Raw genomic sequence first — 25,067 nt, 5'->3', positions numbered from 1 at the left:
AAATTCCATCCATCCATCCATTTCTACCGCTTATTCCCTCTTGGGGTCGCAGGCGCCTATCTCAGCTACAGTCGGGCGGAAGGCGGGGTACACCCTGGACAAGTCACCACCTCATCACAGGGCCAACACAGATAGACGGACAACATTCACACTCACATTCACACACCACAGTGATAAGATCGATCTTTTTTACGATCACAATTTCATGTATTTTTGTCGATTTTGGTATTGTTTTCAAACTGAGGAAATAAAAGCTAATAGTAATTTTTGTTGACCTTTTTTTTTTTTTTTTGCACTGTTGATTTGATTAATTATGTTTTGTTTGAAATAAAAGTGAATCATTACATTTTTGGAGTTGACACCATTTCATTTCCAAAGAGTCGGTATCAGTCAGTATCAGCGTGGCTGTGACGATACGGCCCCGTGCTGACCAAGTAGAAGTGAGGTGTCGGCCATGTTTGATCTGATGTGAGCCCGTTTAAGCTCTTTAATGGCTGCTAATGAGCTTACAGTCCTTGGTACACTGACCCCCCCACCCCCCCTACATGGAAATGTCCACACAGGGATGTGGGCGGTGTAAACACCACCTCATGTTGTGTTGCTGTAAACACCACCGCTTGTTGATGCAGCAGCAGGCCTCACCCTCAGCTTGTGTCACACCACCACATGTGGCCCGGCACCTTTTTGGAAATATTCCACATGGTGTCATGCGGACCAAAGGGGAAGTGAACCATCCAGACTGTTATCGACGCAAAGTGTAAAAGCCAGCATGTGTGATGGTATGGGGGTGCATTAGTGCCCAAGGCATGGGTAACTTACACATCTGTGAAGGCACCATTAATGCTGAAAGGTACATACAGCTTTTGGAACAACATATACTGCCATCTTTTTCATGGACGCCCCTGCTTATTTCAGCAAGACAATGCCAAGCTACAATCAGCACGAGTTACAACAGCGTGGCTTTGTAAAAAAAGAGTGCGGGTACTTTCCTGGCCCGCCTGCAGTCCAGACCTGTCTCCCATGGAAAATGTGTGGTGCATTATGAAGCTTAAAATACGACAGTGGAGACCCCGGACTGTTGAAGGACTGAAGGTCTACATAAAACAAGAATGGGAAAGAATTCCACTTTCAAAGCTTCAACAATTAGTTTCCTCAGTTCCCAAACGTTTATTGAGTGTTGTTAAAAGAAAAGGTGATGTAACACAGTGGTGAACATGCCCTTTCCCAACTACTTTGGCACGTGTTGCAGCCATGAAATTCTAAGTTAATTATTATTTGCAATAAAAAATAAAGTTTATGAGTTTGAACATCAAATATGTTGTCTTTGTAGCATATTCAACTGAATATGGCTTGAAAAGGATTTGCAAATCATTGTATTCTGTTTATATTTACATCAAACACCATTTCCCAACTCATATGGAAACGGGAGTTGTAAAACTATAATAGTTAATAACATAAAACTATAAAAGCTAATAACACTAAACTATAATAGTTAAAAACATAAAACTATAATAGTTAACATAAAACTATAAAAGCTAATAACACTAAACTATAATAGTTAATAACATAAAACTATAATAGTTAATAACACAAAACTATAATAGTTAACATAAAACTATAAAAGTTAACATACAAACTATAGTTGTAAAAAGCTATAGTAGTTGATAACATGAAACTATAATAGTTATTAACATAAAACTATAGTAGTTAATAACGAAAAACTATAATACTTAATAACACAAAACTATATTAGTTAACATAAACCTATAATCGTTAATAATATAAAACTATTTGTTAATAACATACACATTATAATAGTTATTCACATAAAACTATAATAGTTATTAACATAAAACTATAATAGTTTAAAAAACTACAATAGTTAGTAACAAAAAAGTTTATCAGTTGATAACATAAACCTATATTCGTTAATAATATAAAACTATTAGTTAATAACATACAAACTATAGTAGTTATTAACATAAAACTATAAAAGTTACCATATAAAATATAGTTGTAAAAAACTAATAGTTAATAACATGAAACTAAAATAGTTAATAACATGAACTATAGTAGTTAATAACAAAAAACTATAACACTTAATAACACAAAACTATATTAGTTAACACAAACCTATAATCGTTAATAATATAAAACTATTAGTTAATAACATCCATTCCATCCATTTTCTACCGCTTATTCCCTTTTTGGGGTTGCGGGGGGCGCTGGCGCCTATCTCAGCTACAATCGTGCGGAAGGCGGTGTACACCCTGGACAAGTCGCCACCTCAACATACAAATTATTATTGTTATTCACTTAAAACTATAATAGTTAATAACCTGCAAAATATAATAGTTAATAACGTAAAACTATAATAGTTTAAAAAACTACAATAGTTAGTAACAAAAAAGTTTATCAGTTGATAACATAAACCTATAATCGTTAATAATATAAAACTATTAGTTAATAACATACAAACTATAGTAGTTATTAACATAAAACTATAAAAGTTACCATATAAAATAGTTGTAAAAAACTGTAATAGTTAATAACATGAAACTAAAATAGTTAATAACATAAACTATAGTAGTTAATAACAAAAAACTATAACACTTGATAACACAAAACTATATTAGTTAACATAAACCTATAATCGTTAATAATATAAAACTATTAGTTAATAACATCCATCCATCCATTTTCTACCGCTTATTCCCTTTTTGGGGTTGGGGGGGGCGCTGGCGCCTATCTCAGCTACAATCGGGCGGAAGGCGGTGTACACCCTGGACAAGTCGCCACCTCAACATACAAATTATTATTGTTATTCACTTAAAACTATAATAGTTAATAACCTGCAAAATATAATAGTTAATGACGTAAAACTATAATAGTTTAAAAAACTACAATAGTTAGTAACAAAAAAGTGTATCAGTTGATAACATAAACCTATAATTGTTAATAATATAAAACTATTAGTTAATAACATACAAACTATAGTAGTTATTAACATAAAACTATAAAAGTTAACATATAAACTATAGTTGTGAAAAACTACAATAGTTAATAACATGAAACTAAAATAGTTAATAACATAAAACTATAGTAGTTGATAACAAAAAACTATAACACTTAATAACACAAAACTATATTAGTTAACATAAACCTATAATCATTAATAATATAAAACTATTAGTTAATAATATACAAACTATAATAGTTATTATATAAAACTATAGTAGTTAATAACCTGCAAAATATAATAGTTAACATTAAACTATGACAGTTAATAACATCATTAATAAGACAATAATAGTTCAAAGGAATGAGAGCGGATGACGTCACAAGTGAGCGCGTCCATCCCCAATCAGCAGACAGGTGTTGTCAAGAAGAAGAAGAAGAGTCACGTGTTCCTACCTGCAGCTCACACCAGGCCACCTCCACGGTGGTCTCGGTGTCCAGACCCTTGTAGACGTTCTTGAAGGACCCCCTCCCGATCTCGATGTCGAACTTGAGGTACCTCCCGTCGGGCGACGTGGCCACGGCCTTGGTCTCCGCGTCCTCCTTCTCCTCCTCCCAGCGGGGGTCCGGGGCCGGCGCGGGAGAGGACCCTCCTTTCCCGCGCAGCACCTCGGTGTCAGAGTCCGAGCTGGACCTCGGTGGGGGGTCCCACTTCCCGGGGGTCGTCTCCCCCTCCTCCTCCTCCTCGGCCCGGGACTCCTGCAGACCGAGGATGTTCTCCGCGGACCAGGACAAATCCTTGGACAGGACGCCCACGTCCATGCTGATCTTCTGCAGGCCGTAGGAGTTCCTGCGTGCGCCCTGCAGGCCCCGCGGGAAGCCGCGTCCAGGGCTCTCCACCTGTGCGTGGGACATGTCGCTCCTGCTCTACACGCGCACGCGCACCATCGTCCAAAACTACAGAAAAGTGGACTCGCGCCTACTTGGGCTGCGCGTCAGAAGTTAACGCATCGTGGCGCAGGAAATGGTCGCGAGTTTGGTTCCCCCCAGCATGTGCGTGGGAGGGAGACGCGCAGGAGATGTGGACGAGTGGGCGGAGTCACGGCCATGTCAGGCGCTGGCTCCGCCCACTCGCCACGCCCCCTGTTCATAGCGGGGATCAGAAGGTGGAGGCGTCACCTTCAGGCAAGACGCTCGCTTTTTATCTTCTTGGGACAAGCGGTAAAAAATGGATGGATTGAAGAACATTCAACAAGAGTGAAGGAGCAACACTTTCATAAACATTGACCCCATTACAAACACCTTGATGGTAAGTCCGATTTTCAGATAAAAAGTCATAATTACGAGTTGAAAAAAAGGAAATTATCAATCAATCAATCAATCAATGTTTATTTATATAGCCCTAAATCACTAGTGTCTCAAAGGGCTGCACAAACCTCGGTAGGGCCCACATAAAGGCGAAGAAAAACTCACCCTAGTGGGACGTCGACCATGATGACTATGAGAAACCTTGGAGAGGACCGCAAGCAATGGATGTCGAGGGGATCTAACATCCCATCCATCCATTTCCTACCGCTTATTCCCTTTTTTGGGGTTGCGGGGGGCACTGGCGCCTATCTCAGCTACAACCGGGCGGAAGGCGGGGTACACCCTGGACAAGTCGCCACCTCATCGCAGGGCCAACACAGATAGACATGATATTGTGAAAGTCCAATCCATAGTGGATCTAACGGAACCCTGAGAATCAAGTCCAAAGTGGATATAGTAGCGAGAGTCCCGTCCAAAGTGGAGCCATATAACATTAAAAGACACAATTATACAGACAAAAAAAAATCTAAATTATGCGATAAAAAAGTCATAATTATGAGATAAATCCAAGTTGTGAGGTAAGAAAGTCCATCCATCCATTTTTCTACCGCTTATTCCCTTTGAGGTCACAGGGTGTGCCGGAGCCTATCTCAGCTGCATTCGGGCGGGAGGCATTTTACACCCTGGACAAGTCACCACCTCATCACAGATAGACAACATTCACACATGAGGGACCATTTAGGGTTGCCGATCAACTTATCCCCAGGTGCATGTCTTTGGAGGTGGGAGGGGCCTATCCCCAGGTGCATGTCTTTGGAGGTGGGAGGGGCCTATCCCCAGGTGCATGTCTTTGGAGGTGGGAGGGGCCTATCCCCGGGTGCATGTCTTTGGAGGTGGGAGGGGCCTATCCCCAGGTGCATGTCTTTGGAGGTGGGAGGGGCCTATCCCCAGGTGCATGTCTTTGGAGGTGGGAGGGGCCTATCCCCAGGTGCATGTCTTTGGAGGTGGGAGGGGCCTATCCTCAGGTGAATGTCTTTGGAAGTGGGAGGGGCCTATCCCCAGGTGCATGTCTTTGGAGGTGGGAGGGGCCTAGCCCCGGGTGCATGTCTTTGGATGTGGGAGGGGCCTATCCCCGGGTGCAATACTTTGGAGGTGGGAGGGGCCTATCCCCGGGGTGCATGTCTTTGGATGTGGGAGGGGCCTATCCCCAGGTGCATGTCTTTGGAGGTGGGAGGGGCCTATCCCCGGGGTGCATGTCTTTGGAGGTGGGAGGGGCCTATCCCCAGGTGCATGTCTTTGGAGGTGGGAGGGGCCTATCCCCAGGTGCATGTCTTTGGAGGAAGCCGGACTACCCGGAGGGAACCCACGCAGTCATGGGGAGAACATGCAAACTCCACACAGAAAGATCCCAGGATCGAACCCAGGACCTTCGTATTGTGAGGCAGACGCACAAACCACTCTACCACCGTGCTGTCCGGTAAGAAAGTCATAAATATGAAATAAAGTCCTAATTATGAGATAAAAAGTCAAAATCATGGAATAAAGAAGTCGAAAATATAAGATTTAACAATATCGAAATCATGAGATTATAACTTTTCATCTCAATATTTTTTGCTCATAACTTTAGTTCTGAGATATAGTATATAACAGTGTTTTTCAACCACTGTGCCGTGGGAGATGATCAAATTTCACCTTAAAAATATTTTTTGCAAAGCAGTAATAATAGTCTGCAAATGATGTGTTGTTGTTGAGTGTCAGTGCCGTCTAGAGCTGGGCAGAGTAACCCTGTAATACTCTTCCATATCAGCAGGTAAAAGCAGGTAGCTAATTGCTTTGTAGATGTGGGAAACAGCGGGAGGCAGCGTGCAGGTAAAAAAAAGGTGTCAAATGCTTAAACCAAAAATAAACAAAAGGTGAGTGCCCCAAAGAAAAGGCATTGAAGCTTAGGGAAGGCTATGCAGAACCAAACTAAAACTGAACTGGCTACAAAGGAAACAAAAACAGAATGCTGGACGACAGCAAATACTTACTGTGGAGCAAAGACGGCGTCCACAAAGTACATCCAAACATGACATGACAATCAACAATGTCCCCACAAAGAAGGATAAAAACAACTGAAATATTCCTCATTGCTAAAATAAAGTAGATGTGGGAAATATCGCTCAAAGGAAGACATGAGAGTGCTAAGGGAAAATACGAAAAAAAAGAGAAAAAGCCACCAAAATAGGAGCGCAAGACCAGTACTAAAACACGACACACAGGAAAACAGCAAAAAGTGAACATAAGTCAGGGTGTGATGTGACAGGTGGTGACAGTACACCTACTTTGAGACAAGAGCTATAGTCATGCATGCTTGTTATGCTTTAAAGTCATGTCCGACCACTTTTTACTGTCAACTGAGTTTGGTTTTTTAATGATGTCTGCTGGTGGTGTGCCGCCGCATTTTTTCAACGCAAAAATTGTGGCGTGGCTGAAAATTTTTTGAAAAATACTGATTTATAGCATACAGTTAATACCATGAATTGATGAAGGTGGACCCCAACTTAAACAAGTTGAAAAACTTATTGGGGTGTTACCATTTAGTGGTCAATTGTACAGAATATGTACTGTACTGTGCTATCTACTAATACAATATGTACTGTACTGTGCACATCTACTAATAAAATATGTACTGTACTGTGCAATCTAATAATACAATATGTACTGTACTGTGCAATCTACTCATAAAACTATCAATCAATGAATCAATCAATTTACAATTTCAATGTTATAATTGTGACTTTTTTAAAAACAGGATTTCGTCATTTTATATCCATCCATTTCCTACAGCTCGACCCTGATCCGGCCGGAAGGCGGTATACACCCTGGACATGTCGCCACCTCATGGCAGGGCCAATTATGAATGTTTATTTGGACATATTTGGACTTTTTTAATCCCATTTATTGACTTATTAATCTCATGATTTCGATGTTGTATCCCATACATATAACTTTTTATCTAGTAATTTCAATTATAGCTATATCTCATAATTTTGACTTTCCCTTTTTATAAATTAAACTCTTTTTTAATCTCATAATTATGCCTTACCATTGAGTAATTTGTTTTCCTATTTTGTGGCGGAAACGCAAAGCCTGAGAGAGAGAGAGAAAAAAAAAGTCTAAATTCTGAGATAAAAAGTCAGCATAAACAGACAACCTAATTCTTTTTTTAAATATTCCAACATCCAAAGTTTCTATTTAAAGATGAGACTGCGGGTACTTTCCAGTAGGTTAAAAAAAAAGGTATGTTTCCTGCTTTTAAAAAAATAGATGATAATGATCAATATTTTATAAACGCAAAATAAATCAACACGTTTTTACTACTTGCCAATCCGCGGTTTGGTCTCTTAATAACAACTTCCGGTTCCGGAATGCGAACAAACATCATTTTTGGTCACTTTCCGCTGAATTTTCTTTTAAAGTTTGTTATATATAAAACAAATACTAAGCCTTTTTTTCGGGGGGGGGGGGGGGGGGGGGGGGATAGTCATTGATCCTGAAAAATAACACTTGTTTTCCCTAAATAGCAACTTCCGGTTCACGAACGTGAACACACATCGTTTTTGGTCACTTTCCGCTGATAATTCTTTTAAAGTTTGTTATATATAAAATAAATACTAGGCATTTTTTGGGGGGGTGTAGTCATTGATGCTAAAAAATTAACACTTGTTTTCCCTAAATAGCAATTTCCGGTTCACGAATGTAAACAAACATCGTTTTTGGTCACTTTCCGCTGATAATTATTTTAAAGTTTGTTATATATAAAATAAATATTAAGCCTTTTTGAACAGGTGTGGTCATTGTTCCTGAAAAATAACACTTGCTTTCCCTAAATAGCAACTTCCGGTTCAGGAATGTGAATAAACATCGTTTTTAGCCAAGTTTTTTTGTTTTATTAATGCGGACTTCATTTAAAATATATATATATATATAATTGTTGCTGTTCCACACTGTAAAAGAAGATTGCTTCATTTTTCGACGTTATTTTCTGTATTTCCAAATAAAATTTGAATAAGCCAAACGTTTTTTTTTTCTATTGTCATTCCGGAAACGAACATTCAGTGACCAAAACGTACACTTAGCCACTTCTATTTCCTACATTTGGAGGCTCGCTCACTTTCTACCACAGAAACAAGATGAAGGTGGACCCCGACTTAAACAAGTTGAAAAACTTATTGGGGTGTTACCATTTAGTGGTTAATTGTATGGAATATGTACTGTACTGTGCAATCTAATAATACAAGTCTCAATCAATCAAAAAATACCAAAAACCTTTATCAGAAGCCCACACACCTTATCAGCGTCAGACAGACGCCGCCTCTCCCAGAGACCATCTTCCACTGTGACGTCATCACAACGGCCACGAGCCACATCATTAGGTACACCTGTAATACAATCGACGTTAACTATGACCACTAATACACCAGATATGTTTATCTTAATACTATGAAGTCCCAGATAACAGGAAGAGCTTCAAAGTGTACTCCACATATGTTCTAGTTTGCATCACATACCTCATGTTTGGGCCCTAAGAGTGCAGGAAACATTCTCATGTTTGGGCCCTAAAAGTGCAGGAAACATCCTCATGTTTGGGCCCTAAGAGTGCAGGAAACATCCTCATGTTTGGGCCCTAAGACTGCAGGAAACATCCTCATGTTTGAGCCTCCTGAGAGTGCAGGAAACATTCTCATGTTTGGGGCCTAAGAGTGCAGGAAACATTCTCATGTTTGGGCCCTAAAAGTGCAGGAAACATCCTCATGTTTGGGCCCTAAGAGTGCAGGAAACATTCTCATGTTTGGGCCCTAAGAGTGCAGGAAACATTCTCATGTTTGGGCCCTAAAAGTGCAGGAAACATTCTCATGTTTGGGCCCAAGAGTTTAGGAAACATCCTCATGTTTGGGCCCTAAGAGTGCAGGAAACATTCTCATGTTTGGGCCCTAAAAGTGCAGGAAACATTCTCATGTTTGGGCCCAAGAGTGCAGGAAACATTCTCATGTTTGGGCCCTAAGAGTGCAGGAAACATTCTCATGTTTGGGCCCTAAAAGTGCAGGAAACATCCTCATGTTTGGGCCCTAAGAGTGCAGGAAACATCCTCATGTTTGGGCCCTAAGACTGCAGGAAACATCCTCATGTTTGAGCCTCCTGAGAGTGCAGGAAACATTCTCATGTTTGGGGCCTAAGAGTGCAGGAAACATTCTCATGTTTGGGCCCTAAAAGTGCAGGAAACATCCTCATGTTTGGGCCCTAAGAGTGCAGGAAACATTCTCATGTTTGGGCCCTAAAAGTGCAGGAAACATTCTCATGTTTGGGCCCTAAGAGTGCAGGAAACATTCTCATGTTTGGGCCCTAAGAGTGCAGGAAACATTCTCATGTTTGGGCCCTAAAAGTGCAGGAAACATCCTCATGTTTGGGCCCTAAGAGTGCAGGAAACATCCTCATGTTTGGGCCCTAAGACTGCAGGAAACATCCTCATGTTTGAGCCTCCTGAGAGTGCAGGAAACATTCTCATGTTTGGGGCCTAAGAGTGCAGGAAACATTCTCATGTTTGGGCCCTAAAAGTGCAGGAAACATCCTCATGTTTGGGCCCTAAGAGTGCAGGAAACATTCTCATGTTTGGGCCCTAAGAGTGCAGGAAACATTCTCATGTTTGGGCCCAAGAGTGCAGGAAACATTCTCATGTTTGGGCCCAAGAGTTTAGGAAACATCCTCATGTTTGGGCCCTAAGAGTGCAGGAAACATTCTCATGTTTGGGCCCTAAAAGTGCAGGAAACATTCTCATGTTTGGGCCCAAGAGTGCAGGAAACATTCTCATGTTTGGGCCCTAAGAGTGCAGGAAACATCCTCATGTTTGGGCCCAAAGAGTGCAGGAAACATCCTCATGTTTGGGCCCTAAGACTGCAGGAAACATCCTCATGTTTGAGCCTCCTGAGAGTGCAGGAAACATTCTCATGTTTGGGCCCTAAGAGCGCAGGAAACATTCTCATGTTTGGGCCCTAAAAGTGCAGGAAACATTCCCATGTTTGGGCCCAAGAGTGCAGGAAACATTCTCATGTTTGGGCCCTAAGAGTGCAGGAAACATTCTCATGTTTGGGCCCTAAAAGTGCAGGAAACATTCTCATGTTTGGGCCCAAGAGTGCAGGAAACATTCTCATGTTTGGGCCCTAAGAGTGCAGGAAACATCCTCATGTTTGGGCCCAAGAGTGCAGGAAACATTCTCATGTTTGGGCCCTAAGAGTGCAGGAAACATCCTCATGTTTGGGCCCTAAGAGTGCAGGAAACATTCTCATGTTTGGGCCCTAAGAGTGCAGGAAACATTCTCATGTTTGGGCCCTAAGAGTGCAGGAAACATTCTCATGTTTGGGCCCTAAGAGTGCAGGAAACATCCTCATGTTTGGGCCCTAAGAGTGCAGGAAACATCATCATGTTTGGGCCCTAAGAGTGCAGGAAACATTCTCATGTTTGGGCCCTTAGAGTGCAGGAAACATTCTCATGTTTGGGCCCTAAGAGTGCAGGAAACATTCTCATGTTTGGGCCCTAAGAGTGCAGGAAACATCCTCATGTTTGAGCCTCCTGAGAGTGCAGGAAACATCCTCATGTTTGGGCCCTAAGAGTGCAGGAAACATCATCATGTTTGGGCCCTAAGAGTGCAGGAAACATTGTCATGTTTGGGCCCTTATGCAGGAAACATCCTCATGTTTGGCCCCTAAGAGTGCAGGAAACATCCTCATGTTTGAGCCTCCTGAGAGTGCAGGAAACATTCTCATGTTTGGGCCTCCTGAGAGTGCAGGAAACATCCTCATGTTTGGGCCCTAAGAGTGCAGGAAACATCCTCATGTTTGGGCCCTAAGAGTGCAGGAAACATCCTCATGTTTGGGCCCTAAGAGTGCAGGAAACATTCTCATGTTTGGGCCCTAAGAGTGCAGGAAACATTCTCATGTTTGGGCCCTAAGAGTGCAGGAAACATCCTCATGTTTGGGCCCTAAGAGTGCAGGAAACATCCTCATGTTTGGGCCCTAAGAGTGCAGGAAACATCATCATGTTTGGGCCCTAAGAGTGCAGGAAACATTCTCATGTTTGGGCCCTTAGAGTGCAGGAAACATTCTCATGTTTGGGCCCTAAGAGTGCAGGAAACATTCTCATGTTTGGGCCCTAAGAGTGCAGGAAACATCCTCATGTTTGAGCCTCCTGAGAGTGCAGGAAACATCCTCATGTTTGGGCCCTAAGAGTGCAGGAAACATCCTCATGTTTAAGCCTCCTGAGAGTGCAGGAAACATCCTCATGTTTGGGCCCTAAGAGTGCAGGAAACATTCTCATGTTTGGGCCCTAAGAGTGCAGGAAACATTCTCATGTTTGGGCCCTAAGAGTGCAGGAAACATCCTCATGTTTGGGCCCTAAGAGTGCAGGAAACATCATCATGTTTGGGCCCTAAGAGTGCAGGAAACATCATCATGTTTGGGCCCTAAGAGTGCAGGAAACATTCTCATGTTTGGGCCCTTAGAGTGCAGGAAACATTCTCATGTTTGGGCCCTAAGAGTGCAGGAAACATTCTCATGTTTGGGCCCTAAGAGTGCAGGAAACATCCTCATGTTTGAGCCTCCTGAGAGTGCAGGAAACATCCTCATGTTTGGGCCCTAAGAGTGCAGGAAACATCATCATGTTTGGGCCCTAAGAGTGCAGGAAACATTCTCATGTTTGGGCCCTTAGAGTGCAGGAAACATCCTCATGTTTGGCCCCTAAGAGTGCAGGAAACATCCTCATGTTTGAGCCTCCTGAGAGTGCAGGAAACATCCTCATGTTTGAGCCTCCTGAGAGTGCAGGAAACATCCTCATGTTTGAGCCTCCTGAGAGTGCAGGAAACATCCTCATGTTTGAGCCTCCTGAGAGTGCAGGAAACATCCTCATGTTTGAGCCTCCTGAGAGTGCAGGAAACATTCTCCACACATGCAGCGTGACAAAGTCCAATTTATCAAAGTTGTTTTTTTTATTTCCATACATGATATGAGGGCTGGGGAAAGTCACCTGTGGACAAAAGTGTCACAGTAGTGATTGCACAATAAAAGCTCCACTATTATTTGTATAATTATTAACGATAATAATAAACTTGGGACGCAGTTCAAGCCTCAGTGTGTTTCTGCCCCCTGGTGGCCAGCGCTGGGACTTCTCTGCCCTGCTGGACACAATCGTGAAAAAGAATAGTTACAGCTGACATGATACTAAAATATGGCTCCTTTCTTTAAAAAAAAAAGGCTTGGACCCAGCAGCAGGCGACGACCACAACAGCGGCGTGACAACTTTTCCATCTCTCCTTTCGAGGTTCAGAAGAATTTCACCCCTTTTCCGTCGTCCATGCTGATGATCTCGGCTTTGCCGTCCGTCTGCAGGGCCTGCAGCGAGCGCAGCAGCATCCACTCCTCCAGGCCGTGGAACTCTGCAACGAGGACGCCAGCGTGAAAACAAACCGCCGGGAGGGCGGGGCGGGCGGGAATGGACGCACCTTCGCCCTCGGTGTCCTCGCCGTTGGCCAGCTCGTAAAGTGTGAACACGGAGTTGATCATCCCGTTTTTGGACACCTGTGATGACACAACAGTGGAGTTTTATGTGTTCTCATCTTCAATAGTAATTATAATAAGTGGGATTGAATGGATTACTACGGAGTGCCCAAACTTTTCCCACTGAGGGCCACAAACTGACACATCCATTTCGGTAGTTTTCCCCTTCAAAAACCAGCACAATATACAGTACAGATCTTTTTAGAAAGAACCAGAAAATGCAGTATTATGTGGATGTTGAAGAGTCAAAGCAGAACTGTCATGCTAAGTGAAGTGAAGTGAATTATATTTATATAGCGCTTTTCTCTAGTGACTCAAAGCGCTTTACATAGTGAAACCCAATATCTAAGTTACATTTAAACCAGTGTGGGTGGCACTGGGAGCATGTGGGTAAAGTGTCTTGCCCAAGGACACAACGGCAGTGACTAGAATGGCGGAAGCGGGAATCGAACCTGCAACCCTCAAGTTGCTGGCACGGCCACCCTACCAACCGAGCTATGCCGCCCCATGCTAACAGTTAGCATTTTCTTGTATACATTTAGATTTAACTGTCGTTTATGTACATCCTTTTAACATGCCTTACTTTTTTATTTTTTTTATTTTTTATTTTATTGTTCTTCGGTCAATGGTCAACAAAGCAAACAAACAGTTGTACATTCATTAATTGAAAATAAAAAGTTGTACATTCATAGATTGAAAATAAAAAGTTGTACATTCATAGATTGAAAATAAAAAAATGTTACAGACCGAAAGGGTTTAGGCTGAAGTTAAACACTTATTGCGCCTAACTCTATAAACAATTTCAAGTACAAAATAAACTTCCGAAAATTATAAAATGTCCTTTGCACATCTTATTATAAATACACATTATAAACAACATTGTAAACAACATGAACGTAGTTCAATTTTATACACAGGCATGTGAAATATCCCTGTGTACATATAGACCTTTGCACTAATTATATATACAATATATACAAACAATTGTACTTCTATTATTATTTATATCTCATGTTTAATTTTTAATTAACATTAATCATAGTATTAACTACAATGTTAATTCAAGAGTGATATATTTTTTCAAGACATTGTTCTTAAAGTGTTTTATAAAAATGTGTGAATGGAACTGGAACATTTGAAGGAATCATCCAAGCTGTTCCACAGTTGAACTCCTCTAACAGAAACACATCTACTTTTTAAGCTTGTTCTTATTTTTGCTTTCTGAAAGAAAGCTGAACCTCTGAGGTCATAGGGATTCTCTCTGCGTTTAAATCTCACTTGTAAACACCCAGGCAGCATGTGGTTATGAGCTTTGAAAGCCACAATAGTAGTATTGAGGTCAACAAAATCGTGCAGTTTTAATGTTTTTAATTGAATGAACAGAGCATTGGTATGGTCATGATGATTCGCATAAGTTACAATTCTAATCGCTTTCTTTTGAAGTAAAAATATAGAGTTGATGTTTGATTTGTAATTGTTTCCCCAGATTTCAACACAATAATTAAGATATGGGAGTATGAAAGAATTATATAACATGATAAGAGCCTTTTGATTCACAGAGTTTTTAATTTTATGTAACATAGCAATATTTTTTTCCATCTTTGTCTTAAGTATATTTATGTACAGTTTCCAATGTAATTTATCATCTATATCGATTCCCCAAAATTTTATTGAATACACCCTTTCTATCTCCATAGAGATACTTAAAATAATTAAAAAAGTTAAAAGAAAAAAGTGGTTAAAAAAAATAAACTATGGATAATTTTTCTTAACTGAAATGAGATGTTCTTATTTAAACGGGGATAGCAGGTCCATTCTATGTGTCATACTTCACCATTTCGTGATATTGCCATATTTTTGCTGAAAGGATTTAGTAGAGAACATCCACGATAAAGTTAGCAACTTTTACGCACGCACACACGCACGCACACACACACACACACACACACACACACACACACACACACACACACACACACACACACACACACACACACACACACACACACACACGCGCACACACGCACGCACACGCACACGCACACACACGCACACACACACGGGCCCAAACACTCCCCGACCATACACCTCTCTCCCATCACTCTCTTTCCTCCTTGTACTTCTTCAGTACTTCTTTTTTAAACAGTGTTTTAAATTGAATCATGCTAGAACACGTTTTTAACTCGTCCCCTAAGTTGTTCCACAGACTGACTCCACGCACTGAAATGCACATTGATTTTAAAGTGGTTCTAAATTGAGGCAAATATAATTTGTTGTTTCCTCTTAAACTGTAACTATGGTGATCATCTCTGTCATGGAATAGGTTCTGTATATTGGATGGTAGAGAGTTTTGGGATGCCCTAAACATCATTTGAGCAGTTTTAAAATTGATCACATGGTTCAGTTTAAGTTGCTTTGAGTTCATAAATAGTGGATTTGAATGATGTCTGTAGTGAACATTGGACACAATCCTGATGGCCTTTTTCTGCAGAGTGACTAAAGGTTGTAGATGTGATTTATAACAATTTCCCCAGACTTCAACACAATAGTTTAAATATGACATGATAAATGGATGATGTAATAACAGCAGAGCATTGGTGTTCAATAAATGACATGATCTCCTCATCATTCCAACACATTTAGCAACTTTTGCCCTCAGATAACTTATATGAGGTTTCCATGAAATATTTTCATCTATTACTACTCCTAAGAAATCATTTTGATGAACATATTCTATTGGTGTATCATCAATAACAATCCTGATCGGTATATTTCTTTTGCGATTGCTGAAGAGCATTATTTTGGTCTTCTTTAAATTCAGAGACAATTTGTTCGTATTAAACCAAGATTTTAACTTTATCATCTCCTCAGTTACAGAAGTCGGAAGTTGCTTCACGTGGTCACCTGCACATGTATCATCAGCAAAGAGGATGAATTTCAGCAGTGTTGATACTTGACATATTTCATTAATATATATTATAAATAGTGTGGGTCCCAGTATGGAGCCCTGAGGAACTTCACAGGTTAAGTTCATGAGTGTAGATTGATGTTGGTCCATCTGAACAATCTGCTGTCGCTCATTTAAGTAGCTCTCCAGCCATTTCCCTGCCAATCCCCTTATGCCATAGTTTTCCAGTTTATTTACCAAAATCTGGTGGTCAATGGTATCAAAAGCCTTTTGCAGGTCAATAAAAATTCAAATAACAAATGTATTCTTCTCGATACCATTAGTAATGTTGTCTAATAAATTAATTAAAGCTAATGAAGTTGACCTATTTTGTTGGAACCCATATTGACAATCAGATAATAATTTGTGCTTGTCAATGAAGCCACAAAGTCTATTATCGAATAATTTTTCCAATATTTTTGATAACTGTGGCAGAAGGGAGATGGGCCGGTAATTAGTGAAGTGATGTTTGTCTCCAGATTTGAAGACGGGGATGAATTTTGAGAGTTTCATTTGTGAAGGAAACTGTCCAAGTCGAAAAGATAAATTGCAGATATGTGTGAATGGTTTGATGATTTCTTCCGCTATGTTCCGGACCGTCCTCATGTCCAGGTCATAGATGTCACGTGATGTTTTGGTCTTGCTTTTCTGAATGACCTCCAAGACTTCCTTTTTGACAGTCAGAGTAAGAAACACCAAATAAGGATTCTTTCAATAAATTCCATGGGCTGTTCATCATCAATTGGTATTTTTTTTGCCAGCTTGGGCCCAATATTAACAAAAAACATATTGAAGCCGTCAGCAATCATTTTCTTGTCAGTTATGATTAGGTCGTTCTCAACAAAAAACTCCGGATAACAAGGACTATTTGAACCATGCACCAATAATTGTATTTAATACCCTCCAAATGCCCTTTATATCATTTTTCTTTTGGATTAATAGTTTGGTGGTGTATTCTTTCCTGCTTACTCTTAATATGCTGGTTAATTTATTTTTATATTTATATGTTTTGTACTTTTGTTCTGTTTCTATGGTTTGTTGCGTTCATGGTGAGTAAAGTAAGAACTTTACACTACTTTATATTAGAAATGGCAACAGTGAAGGATGAATGTCACATGACAAGAAGATAGAGAAATAGAAGAAGATTATCAACTACGGCGTTACCACAGACTACAAAGGCGGACACCCACAATTTTTCAGGATTTATGCAGATCCCAAATACAGATCAATAGGTACCAGAAGGTAATAAAAGTTGCTTTTGCATAATATTGTGAAACAAAACGCCAGATAATGTCTTACCTTATACACACAGCATAATAATACTCCTATGTTGAATGACAGTACAATCCATCAAGCGGTGTGGCTTCATAGCTTACCAAAGTCCTACTAAAACAGTTTGATATATTTCTAAGCGCCGTGTATAATGTTCTATATTTTCAATGGAACATATAAAATGTTGGTGTTGTTTACTTGAGTCATATTGCAGTCTACACATATATGTTATGTTTGACTGCCATCTACTGGTCACACTTATTACACCACGTACCAAATAAAATTACTTTAAGGTCGGTAAATAAAACCAGAATTATTCTGTACATTAGGCACCGGCTTATAAGGCGCACTGTCGAGTTTTGAGGGAAAGAAAATTATTTTAGGTGCGCCTTATAGTCTGAAAAATATGCTACCTGTTTTTAAAAATAGAATACATTCACTCTAATGTTTGTCTACTTCTTTAAAAAAGGACAATATTAAAGAACAAGATATTGTATGATGCAACTTATTTTGTTGTTGCAGCAAACAACCATTTGTAACAGGAAGGTCTTTTTAAACGGTGTCATATTTGACCATTTGTATAAATATACTTTGATCCACACGACTGGACTATTGTGTGTGTGTGTGTGTGTGTGATGACTCACCCACTGATACATGATCTTGCCCCACTCCTCGGGTCGCCTCCACATCACCAAGCACCTGGACTTGTTCTTGTCCAGCCACTCCAGGTTCCCTGACACACACCAAAGGCAGCGTTTGCTTAAAGTACACACACACACACACACACACACACTTTCTCATGCGCACACACGCACGCACGCACGCACTCACACACTTTTAACACTTTCTCACATTCGCACACACACACAAACAAACACACTCACACGCGCACACACACTCTCACTCACTCACTCACGCGTACTTGCGCTCACACACACACTTTCACACTTGCGCTCACACACTCACATTTTCACTCACACACAAATACACGCACTCACACACACTCACACTTTCACTCACACACAAATACACGCACTCACAAGCGCTCACACACACACTTTCACACTCACAAATTCACACTTTCACTCACACACACATACACGCTAACTCACACACACACCCTCGTGCTCACACACACACAAACACACTCACACACACTTTCTCATGCGCATACACGCACGCACGCACTCACACACTTTCTCACATTCGCAAACACACACGCACGCGCGCACGCACACACACACACACAAACACACTCACACACACACACGCACGGACACACACACACTTTCTCATGCACACACACACACTTTCTCATGCGCACACACGCACGCACGCACTCACACACTTTCTCACATTCGCAAACACACACGCACGCGCGCACGCACACACACACAAAAACAAACACACTCACACGCGCACACACACTCTCACTCACTCACACGCACTTGCGCTCACACTCACACTTTCACACTTGCGCTCACACACTCACACTTTCACTCACACACAAATACACGCACTCACAAGCGCTCACACATACACTTTCCCACTCGCGCTCACACACTCACACTTTCACTCACACACCCTCGCGCTCACACACACACACACAAACACACTCACACGCACGCTCACTCTCACACAAACACAAGCACTGACACGCTCTCTCACACACACACACACTCACGCACGCTCACACACACGCACGCTCACACACACGCACGCTCACACACACGCACGCTCACACACACGCACGCTCACACTCACTCTCACACAAACACAAGCACTGACAGGCTCTCTCACACACACACAAACAAACTCACATGCGCACACTCTCACACTCCAACTCACTCCCTCTCACACACACACACGCGCACGCTCACACACATACACGCACTCACAAGCGCTCCCACACTCACACTAACTCACTCACACACCCTCGCGCTCACACACACAAAAACGCACTCACACGCGAGCACACACACACTCACTCACGCACACACACACACACACGCACGCACGCACGCACGCACGCACGCACGCACGCACGCACGCACGCACGCACGCACGCACAGGCAGTGTTACCTTTCTTCCTCAGCTCCTCAAACACCACCTGGATGGCTTCCGTGGAGAGTTTCCCTGGCATGCAGTCAAGGTGACAAGTTGACAAGTACATGGTGATTATTAGGGTGAGGGGGTGTGTCCCAGGATACGTTCTATCTTGCGGTTGTGGAAGACGGGGCTCTCCTGTGCCTCCATCACATCCAGCGTGTACAGCTTGTGATGGCGGCAGTAGGACAGTGCCAGGGAGCACCAGGCCGCCAGCTGCTTCTGTCTGGTGTCCACATTGGGTTGAAGCCTGGCAGGGAAAATAAAGACACAACAAGGAGTTACATGGGTCAAGTAGAAGCACTTTTATGTTCACCAGGATTTTAACACTGTGTCATCATGTTACACTTGTGCAGATATTTAGTATTTTGACATATATCTTTTATTTTTACAACAGAACTACATTAGCATATAATAATATATAGTAATACCGTAATAATGTTCATCTGACCACATAACTTTCCTCCAGAAGGTCTTATCTTTGACCATGTGATGTCAGATGAAATAAAAATGGAGCTGTTTGGCCACAATACCCAGCAATATGTTTGGAGGAGAAAAGGTGAGGCCTTTAATCCCAGGAACACCATTCCTACCGTCAAGCATGTACAGTTAGTTATGATGCATACATATTTAGAATGCTTACCTGTTAAAGTACAGTTTGTTATAATATATACATATTTAGAATGCTTACCTATTAGTGTACAGTTAGTTATGATGCATCCATATTAAGAAGAATGCTTATCTACCGTATTTTTCAGACTATAAATCGCAGTTTTTTTCATAATTTGGCCGGGGGTGTGACATATACTCAGGAGCAATTTGTGTGTGAAATTATTAACACATTACTGTAAAATATCAAATAATAGTATTTATCTCATTCGCGAAAGAGATGAAGAAAATGTCAGCACTCGTCACACATGTCAACCAATAAGAAGGTCATGGCAGAAGTGCATTGTGGGTCTAACTGTGCTAACTGCTATATGCTACTGCTGTAAATATTAAAATGGATCATTTCATCGTTGGCGGTAACTTATAAAAAGTGAGAAAGGCTGAACAAAAATGGCGTAGAAAAAGAAATCATGTACTTGAGATTACAAGCTACTCAGTGGCCTAGTGGTTAGAGTGTCCGCCCTGAGATGGGTAGGTTGTGAGTTCAAACCCCGGCCGAGTCATACCAAAGACTATAAAAATGGGAGCCATTACCTCCCTGCTTGGCACTCAGCATCAAGGCTTGGAATTGGGGGTTACATCATCATAAATGATTCCCGGGCGCGGCACCGTTGCTGCTCACTGCTCCCCTCACTTCCCAGGGGGTGACCAAGGGGATGGGTCAAATGCAGAGGACACATTTCACCACACCTAGTGTGTGTGTGACGATCATTGCTACTTTAATTTTAACGTAGTGAACTATGCAGCAAAAAAGGACAAGAGGAAGCGGTGCATACCTTTGGAGTTGGCAAAGTTGTTTAGAAGTGACATCGAGGAAGAAGATTTGATGGGATTTATGGATTAGAAGTGAGAGATAGTTTGGTAAAAGTGTAGCATGTTCTATTTGAATGACTCTTACCATAATATGTTAGGTTAACATAGCAGTTGGTTATTTATGCCTCATATAACCTACACTTATTCAGCCTGTTGTTCACTATTCTTTATTTATTTTAAATTGCCTTTCAAATATCTATTTTTGCTGTTGGATTTTTTCAAATAAATTGCCCCCCAAAATGCGATTTATACTCCAGTGTGACGTATATATGTTTTTTTCCTTTATTATGCATTTTCTGCCGGTGCGATTTATAATCCGAAAAATACGGTATTCAAGTACAGCTAGTTATGATGGATACATATTTATAAGAATGCTTACCTATTAATGTACAGTTAGTTATGATGCATACATATTTAGAAGGCTTACCTATTAAAGTACAGTTAGTTATGATGCTTAACTAATAAAGTTCAGTTAGTTATGATGCATACATATTTAGAAGAATGTTTACCTATTTAAGTACAGTTAGTTATGATGATTACATAATAAAGTACAGTTAGTTATGATGTATGCATATTTGGAATATTTACCTATTAAAGTACAGTTAGTAATGATGCATACACATTTAGAAAAATGCTTACCAAATAAAGTACAGTTAGTTATCATGCATACATATTTAGAATAAAATGTACCTATTAAAGTACAGTTAGTTATGATGCATACATATTTAGAATGCTTACCTATCAAAGTACAGTTAGTTATGATGCATACATATTTAGAAGAATGTTTACCTATTTAAGTACAGTTAGTTATGATGCATACATAATAAAGTACAGTTAGTTATGATGCGTGCATATTTAGAATATTTACCTATTAAAGTACAGTTAGTTATGATGAATACATATTTTGAAAAATGCTTACCTAATAAAGTACAGTTAGATATCATGCATACGTATTTAGAATAAAATGTACCCATTAAAGTACAGTTAGTTATGATGCATACATATTTAGAATAATCCTTACCTATTTAAGTACAGTTAGTTATGATGCATACATAATAAAGTACAGTTAGTTATGATGCGTGCATATTTAGAATATTTACCTATTAAAGTACAGTTAGTTATGATGCATACATAATAAAGTACACTTAGTTATCATGCATATATATTTAGAATATTTACCTATCAAAGTACAGTTAGTTATCATGCATACATTTTTAGACTATTTACCTATTAAAGTACAGTTCGTTATTATGCATACATTTTTGCAATAATATTTACCTATTAAAGTACAGTTAGTTATGATGCATAAATATTTAGAATATTTACATATTAAAGTACAGTTAGTTATGATGCATACATATTTAGAATAATATTTACCTATTAAAGTACAGTTAGTTATGATGCATACATATTTAGAATACTATTTACCTATTAAAGTACAGTTAGTTATGATGCATATATATTTAGAATACTATTTACCTATTAAAGTACAGTTAGTTATGATGCATATATATTTAGAATACTATTTACCTATTAAAGTACAGTTAGTTATGATGCATATATATTTAGAATACTATTTACCTATTAAAGTACTGTTAGTTATGATGCATACATATTTAGAATATTTACATATTAAAGTACAGTTAGTTATGATGCATACCTATTAAAGTAAAGTTAGGTATTATGCATACATATTTAGAATAATATTTACCTATTAAAGTACAGCTAGTTATGATGCATACATATTTAGAATGCTTACCTGTCAAAGTAGTTTGTTATGATGCATACATATTTAGATTGATTACCTATTAAAGTACAGTTAGTTATGATGAATACATATTAAGAATATTTACCTATTAAAGTACAGTTAGTTATGATGCATACATATTTAGATTGATTACCTATTAAAGTACAGTTAGTTATGATGCATACATATTTAGATTGATTACCTATTAAAGTACAGTTAGTTATGATGCATACATATTTAGATTGATTACCTATTAAAGTACAGTTAGGTATTATGCGTACATATTTAGAATAATATTTACCTATTAAAGTACAGTTAGGTATTATGCGTACATATTTAGAATAATATTTACCTATTAAAGTACAGTTAGTTATGATGTATACATACTTAGAATAATATTTACCTATTAAAGTACAGTTAGGTATTATGCATACATATTTAGAATAATATTTACCTATTAAAGTACAGTTAGTTATGATGCATATATATTTAGAATAATATTTACCTATTAAAGTACAGTTAGTTATGATGTATACCTATTAAAGTACAGTTAGTTATGATGCATACATATTTACAAGAATGCTTACCTTTTACCTGGTCAAAAAGTGAATCGGATGATATCAGCTTGCGAAAAAAATGTCCGATACAAGCAGTTGTATTTATTAGTGGTGTCCGATACATTATTGATATCAGCAAAATATCAAGTATCGGATGATATCAGCTAGCATGTAAAATGTCCGATACAAGCAGTCGTATTTAATAGTAGTGTAAAGTACAGTTACTTGTGATTGATACATGTTTATAATAGTATTTACATATTGAAAAGTGGACAAAAAGCCCAAGTTGTCCGCACAGGGCTGGCTAGCTAAACAGCTAGCTGACAAACAGCTAGCTCTAGCTTCTCTAGCAGACACATTCAGGACTTAATAAGTCATTAAATAGTAGTTAGTTGAAAATAAAGGTAATATAAACCAGGAAGGAACTTAACGAGCAATGAAGTAAAACTAATTTTGGAGCGCAGAAGAGTGGGAAAAATCCACTTCCGTAGCGGTTAGCATTAGCATGGTTTGCCCGCTAGCAGTCAAGCTCGGAGTTGCCAGCATATTAAAGATCGGCGGCCGCTTCTTTTTGTGCGAGTTTGCCTCTCATGTTGTAAAAGCGCACTTACGTGAAAAAAGGTGGGAAGTTGTACTGCCACGGCCACTCGAAAGTCATCGCAGGTGACGTCGTGATGCCGCTGGACAACTCCCGGAAGTGCGTCACACCAACTTCCGGCCCCCCGCGTCCGACCAGAAAATGGTTCCGCGGTACAAAACAATGGCCCTTGTTAGTTTTTTTGATCGATTATAGTCACATGTCAACTATATTTTAACTATATCTTCATTTAGTCTTTATTTAAAGGGACTGTTTGAGCCAAATTTGCTTATTTGTTTGTATTGTTTATTTTATTTTCTTTAATCGATTGCTGGCCTCAGCCCAGAGGGAATTTCCTTTTTTGGTGAATTGCTCCACCCACTTCCTGTTGATACGGGGTGGTTACCATGGTAACCTCTTTAAATTGGGTCCAGGTGTGAGCAAGGGCGGGGAAATTGGAACTTGGAAGACAAACACTTTTCCAACGTGTCATCGATCGTGACTGAGGTGAGTTTTGTGACAATGCAGCATCAAAATGCCAGCCAAGGTCAGCATACTTTTGTTATATAGCATACATTTGATTTAATTTGTCAGCTTAAAAATAAACGGATTGTCAAATCTCATCACAGTTCTACAGTTCTGGAAATTATCATTTAAACGTAAAACTGATCAACACAGTATCGGCCCAGAGGTAATTAAGGGCTATAGAGGGACAATGCACAGAAACATTAAGTTCGAAGAAAGTGATGTTTTGTACCAGCTAATTTCCATCTGTAGTCCCTAGCTACTTAAATTAAAGGGATACAAAAATCATGCAATAAAATCATTACAATAAAATCATACCATATCACATCATCACATTTTTTAAAAAGGTCATAAAATGTCCTTTCTTGCACACATACTTAAAAGGGAACATTATCACCATTTCAGAGGGGTTGAAACCAATAAAAATCAGTTCGCAGTGGCTTATTTTATTTTTCAAAGTTTTTTTCAAAATTTTACCCATCATGGAATATCCTGAAAAATGGCTTTAAAGTGCCTGATTTTCGCTATCTGTAAATCCACCCCATTTACTACCGGGGTCATGATTAATACAGACGTTTTGTTAACGCTATGTTATAAAAATACAGACGTTTTGTTAACGCTATGTTATAAAAATACAGACGTTTTGTTAACGCTATATTATAAAAATACAGACGTTTTGTTAACGCTATATTATAAAAATACAGACGTTTTGTTAAGGCTATATTATAAAAATACAGACGTTTTGTTAACGCTATATTATAAAAAAATGTAAATAAACAATTTACAAACACAAGCTATGGGATGACATCAGAGGAAACGTGACCCCGGAAGTAAATGCGTCATCCCGTAGCTTGAGTTAGTAAATTGTCTTTTAAATTTTTTTTATAATATAGCGTTACCAAAACGTCTGTATTTTTATAATATAGCGTTATATTTTTATAAGATAGCGTTAACAAAACGTCTGTATTAATCATGATCCCGGAAGTAAATGGGGGGGGGG

At 39.5% G+C, this 25,067-nt stretch overlaps 2 protein-coding genes across 3 annotated transcripts in view; both read right to left on the bottom strand.

The window, feature by feature from the left end:
• Positions 1 to 7,771, bottom strand: part of wnk4a (WNK lysine deficient protein kinase 4a) — an 86,904-nt gene extending 79,133 nt beyond the window's left edge. The window contains 1 exon segment of the mRNA XM_061907639.1: positions 3,415 to 7,771. Coding sequence (XP_061763623.1) covers positions 3,415 to 3,873 — 459 coding nt within the window. The 5' untranslated portion in view covers positions 3,874 to 7,771.
• Positions 7,772 to 12,267: 4,496 nt separating this feature from the next.
• vps25 (vacuolar protein sorting 25 homolog) lies at positions 12,268 to 23,735 on the bottom strand. 2 transcript variants are annotated; one of them, XR_009807740.1, is made up of 7 exons: positions 23,577 to 23,735; positions 19,284 to 19,429; positions 19,156 to 19,209; positions 17,718 to 17,806; positions 12,800 to 12,875; positions 12,560 to 12,733; positions 12,268 to 12,472 (listed from the first exon to the last, which is right to left on the bottom strand). XR_009807740.1 is itself a non-coding variant. In XM_061907637.1 (6 exons), the coding sequence occupies exons 1-6, from the start codon at positions 23,621 to 23,623 to the stop codon at positions 12,621 to 12,623; spliced, it is 525 nt and encodes a 174-aa protein (XP_061763621.1). In that variant the 5' UTR covers positions 23,624 to 23,735; the 3' UTR covers positions 12,268 to 12,620. The 2 variants fall into 2 exon arrangements, 1 of the variants encoding a protein (XP_061763621.1); XM_061907637.1 differs by having other exon boundaries at positions 12,268 to 12,733.
• Between the last annotated feature and the right edge of the window lie 1,332 nt (positions 23,736 to 25,067).

Source organism: Nerophis ophidion, linkage group LG08 (genome assembly GCF_033978795.1).
Source record: "Nerophis ophidion isolate RoL-2023_Sa linkage group LG08, RoL_Noph_v1.0, whole genome shotgun sequence".
NCBI classification, from domain to species: Eukaryota; Metazoa; Chordata; class Actinopteri; order Syngnathiformes; family Syngnathidae; genus Nerophis; species Nerophis ophidion.
This window is presented reverse-complemented; position numbering and strand designations above follow the sequence as displayed.

Bases quoted from the DNA above. Each gene is read 5' to 3' on its own strand.
- vps25 (XM_061907637.1), bottom strand. From the start codon at position 23,623: ATGACTTTCGAGTGGCCGTGGCAGTACAACTTCCCACCTTTTTTCAC. The intron at 19,430-23,576 runs GTAAGTGCGCTT...TTTCCCTGCCAG, and splicing joins AACTTCCCACCTTTTTTCAC to GCTTCAACCCAATGTGGACA. The intron at 12,734-12,799 runs GTGCGTCCATTC...TCCTCGTTGCAG, and splicing joins CGAGGACACCGAGGGCGAAG to AGTTCCACGGCCTGGAGGAG.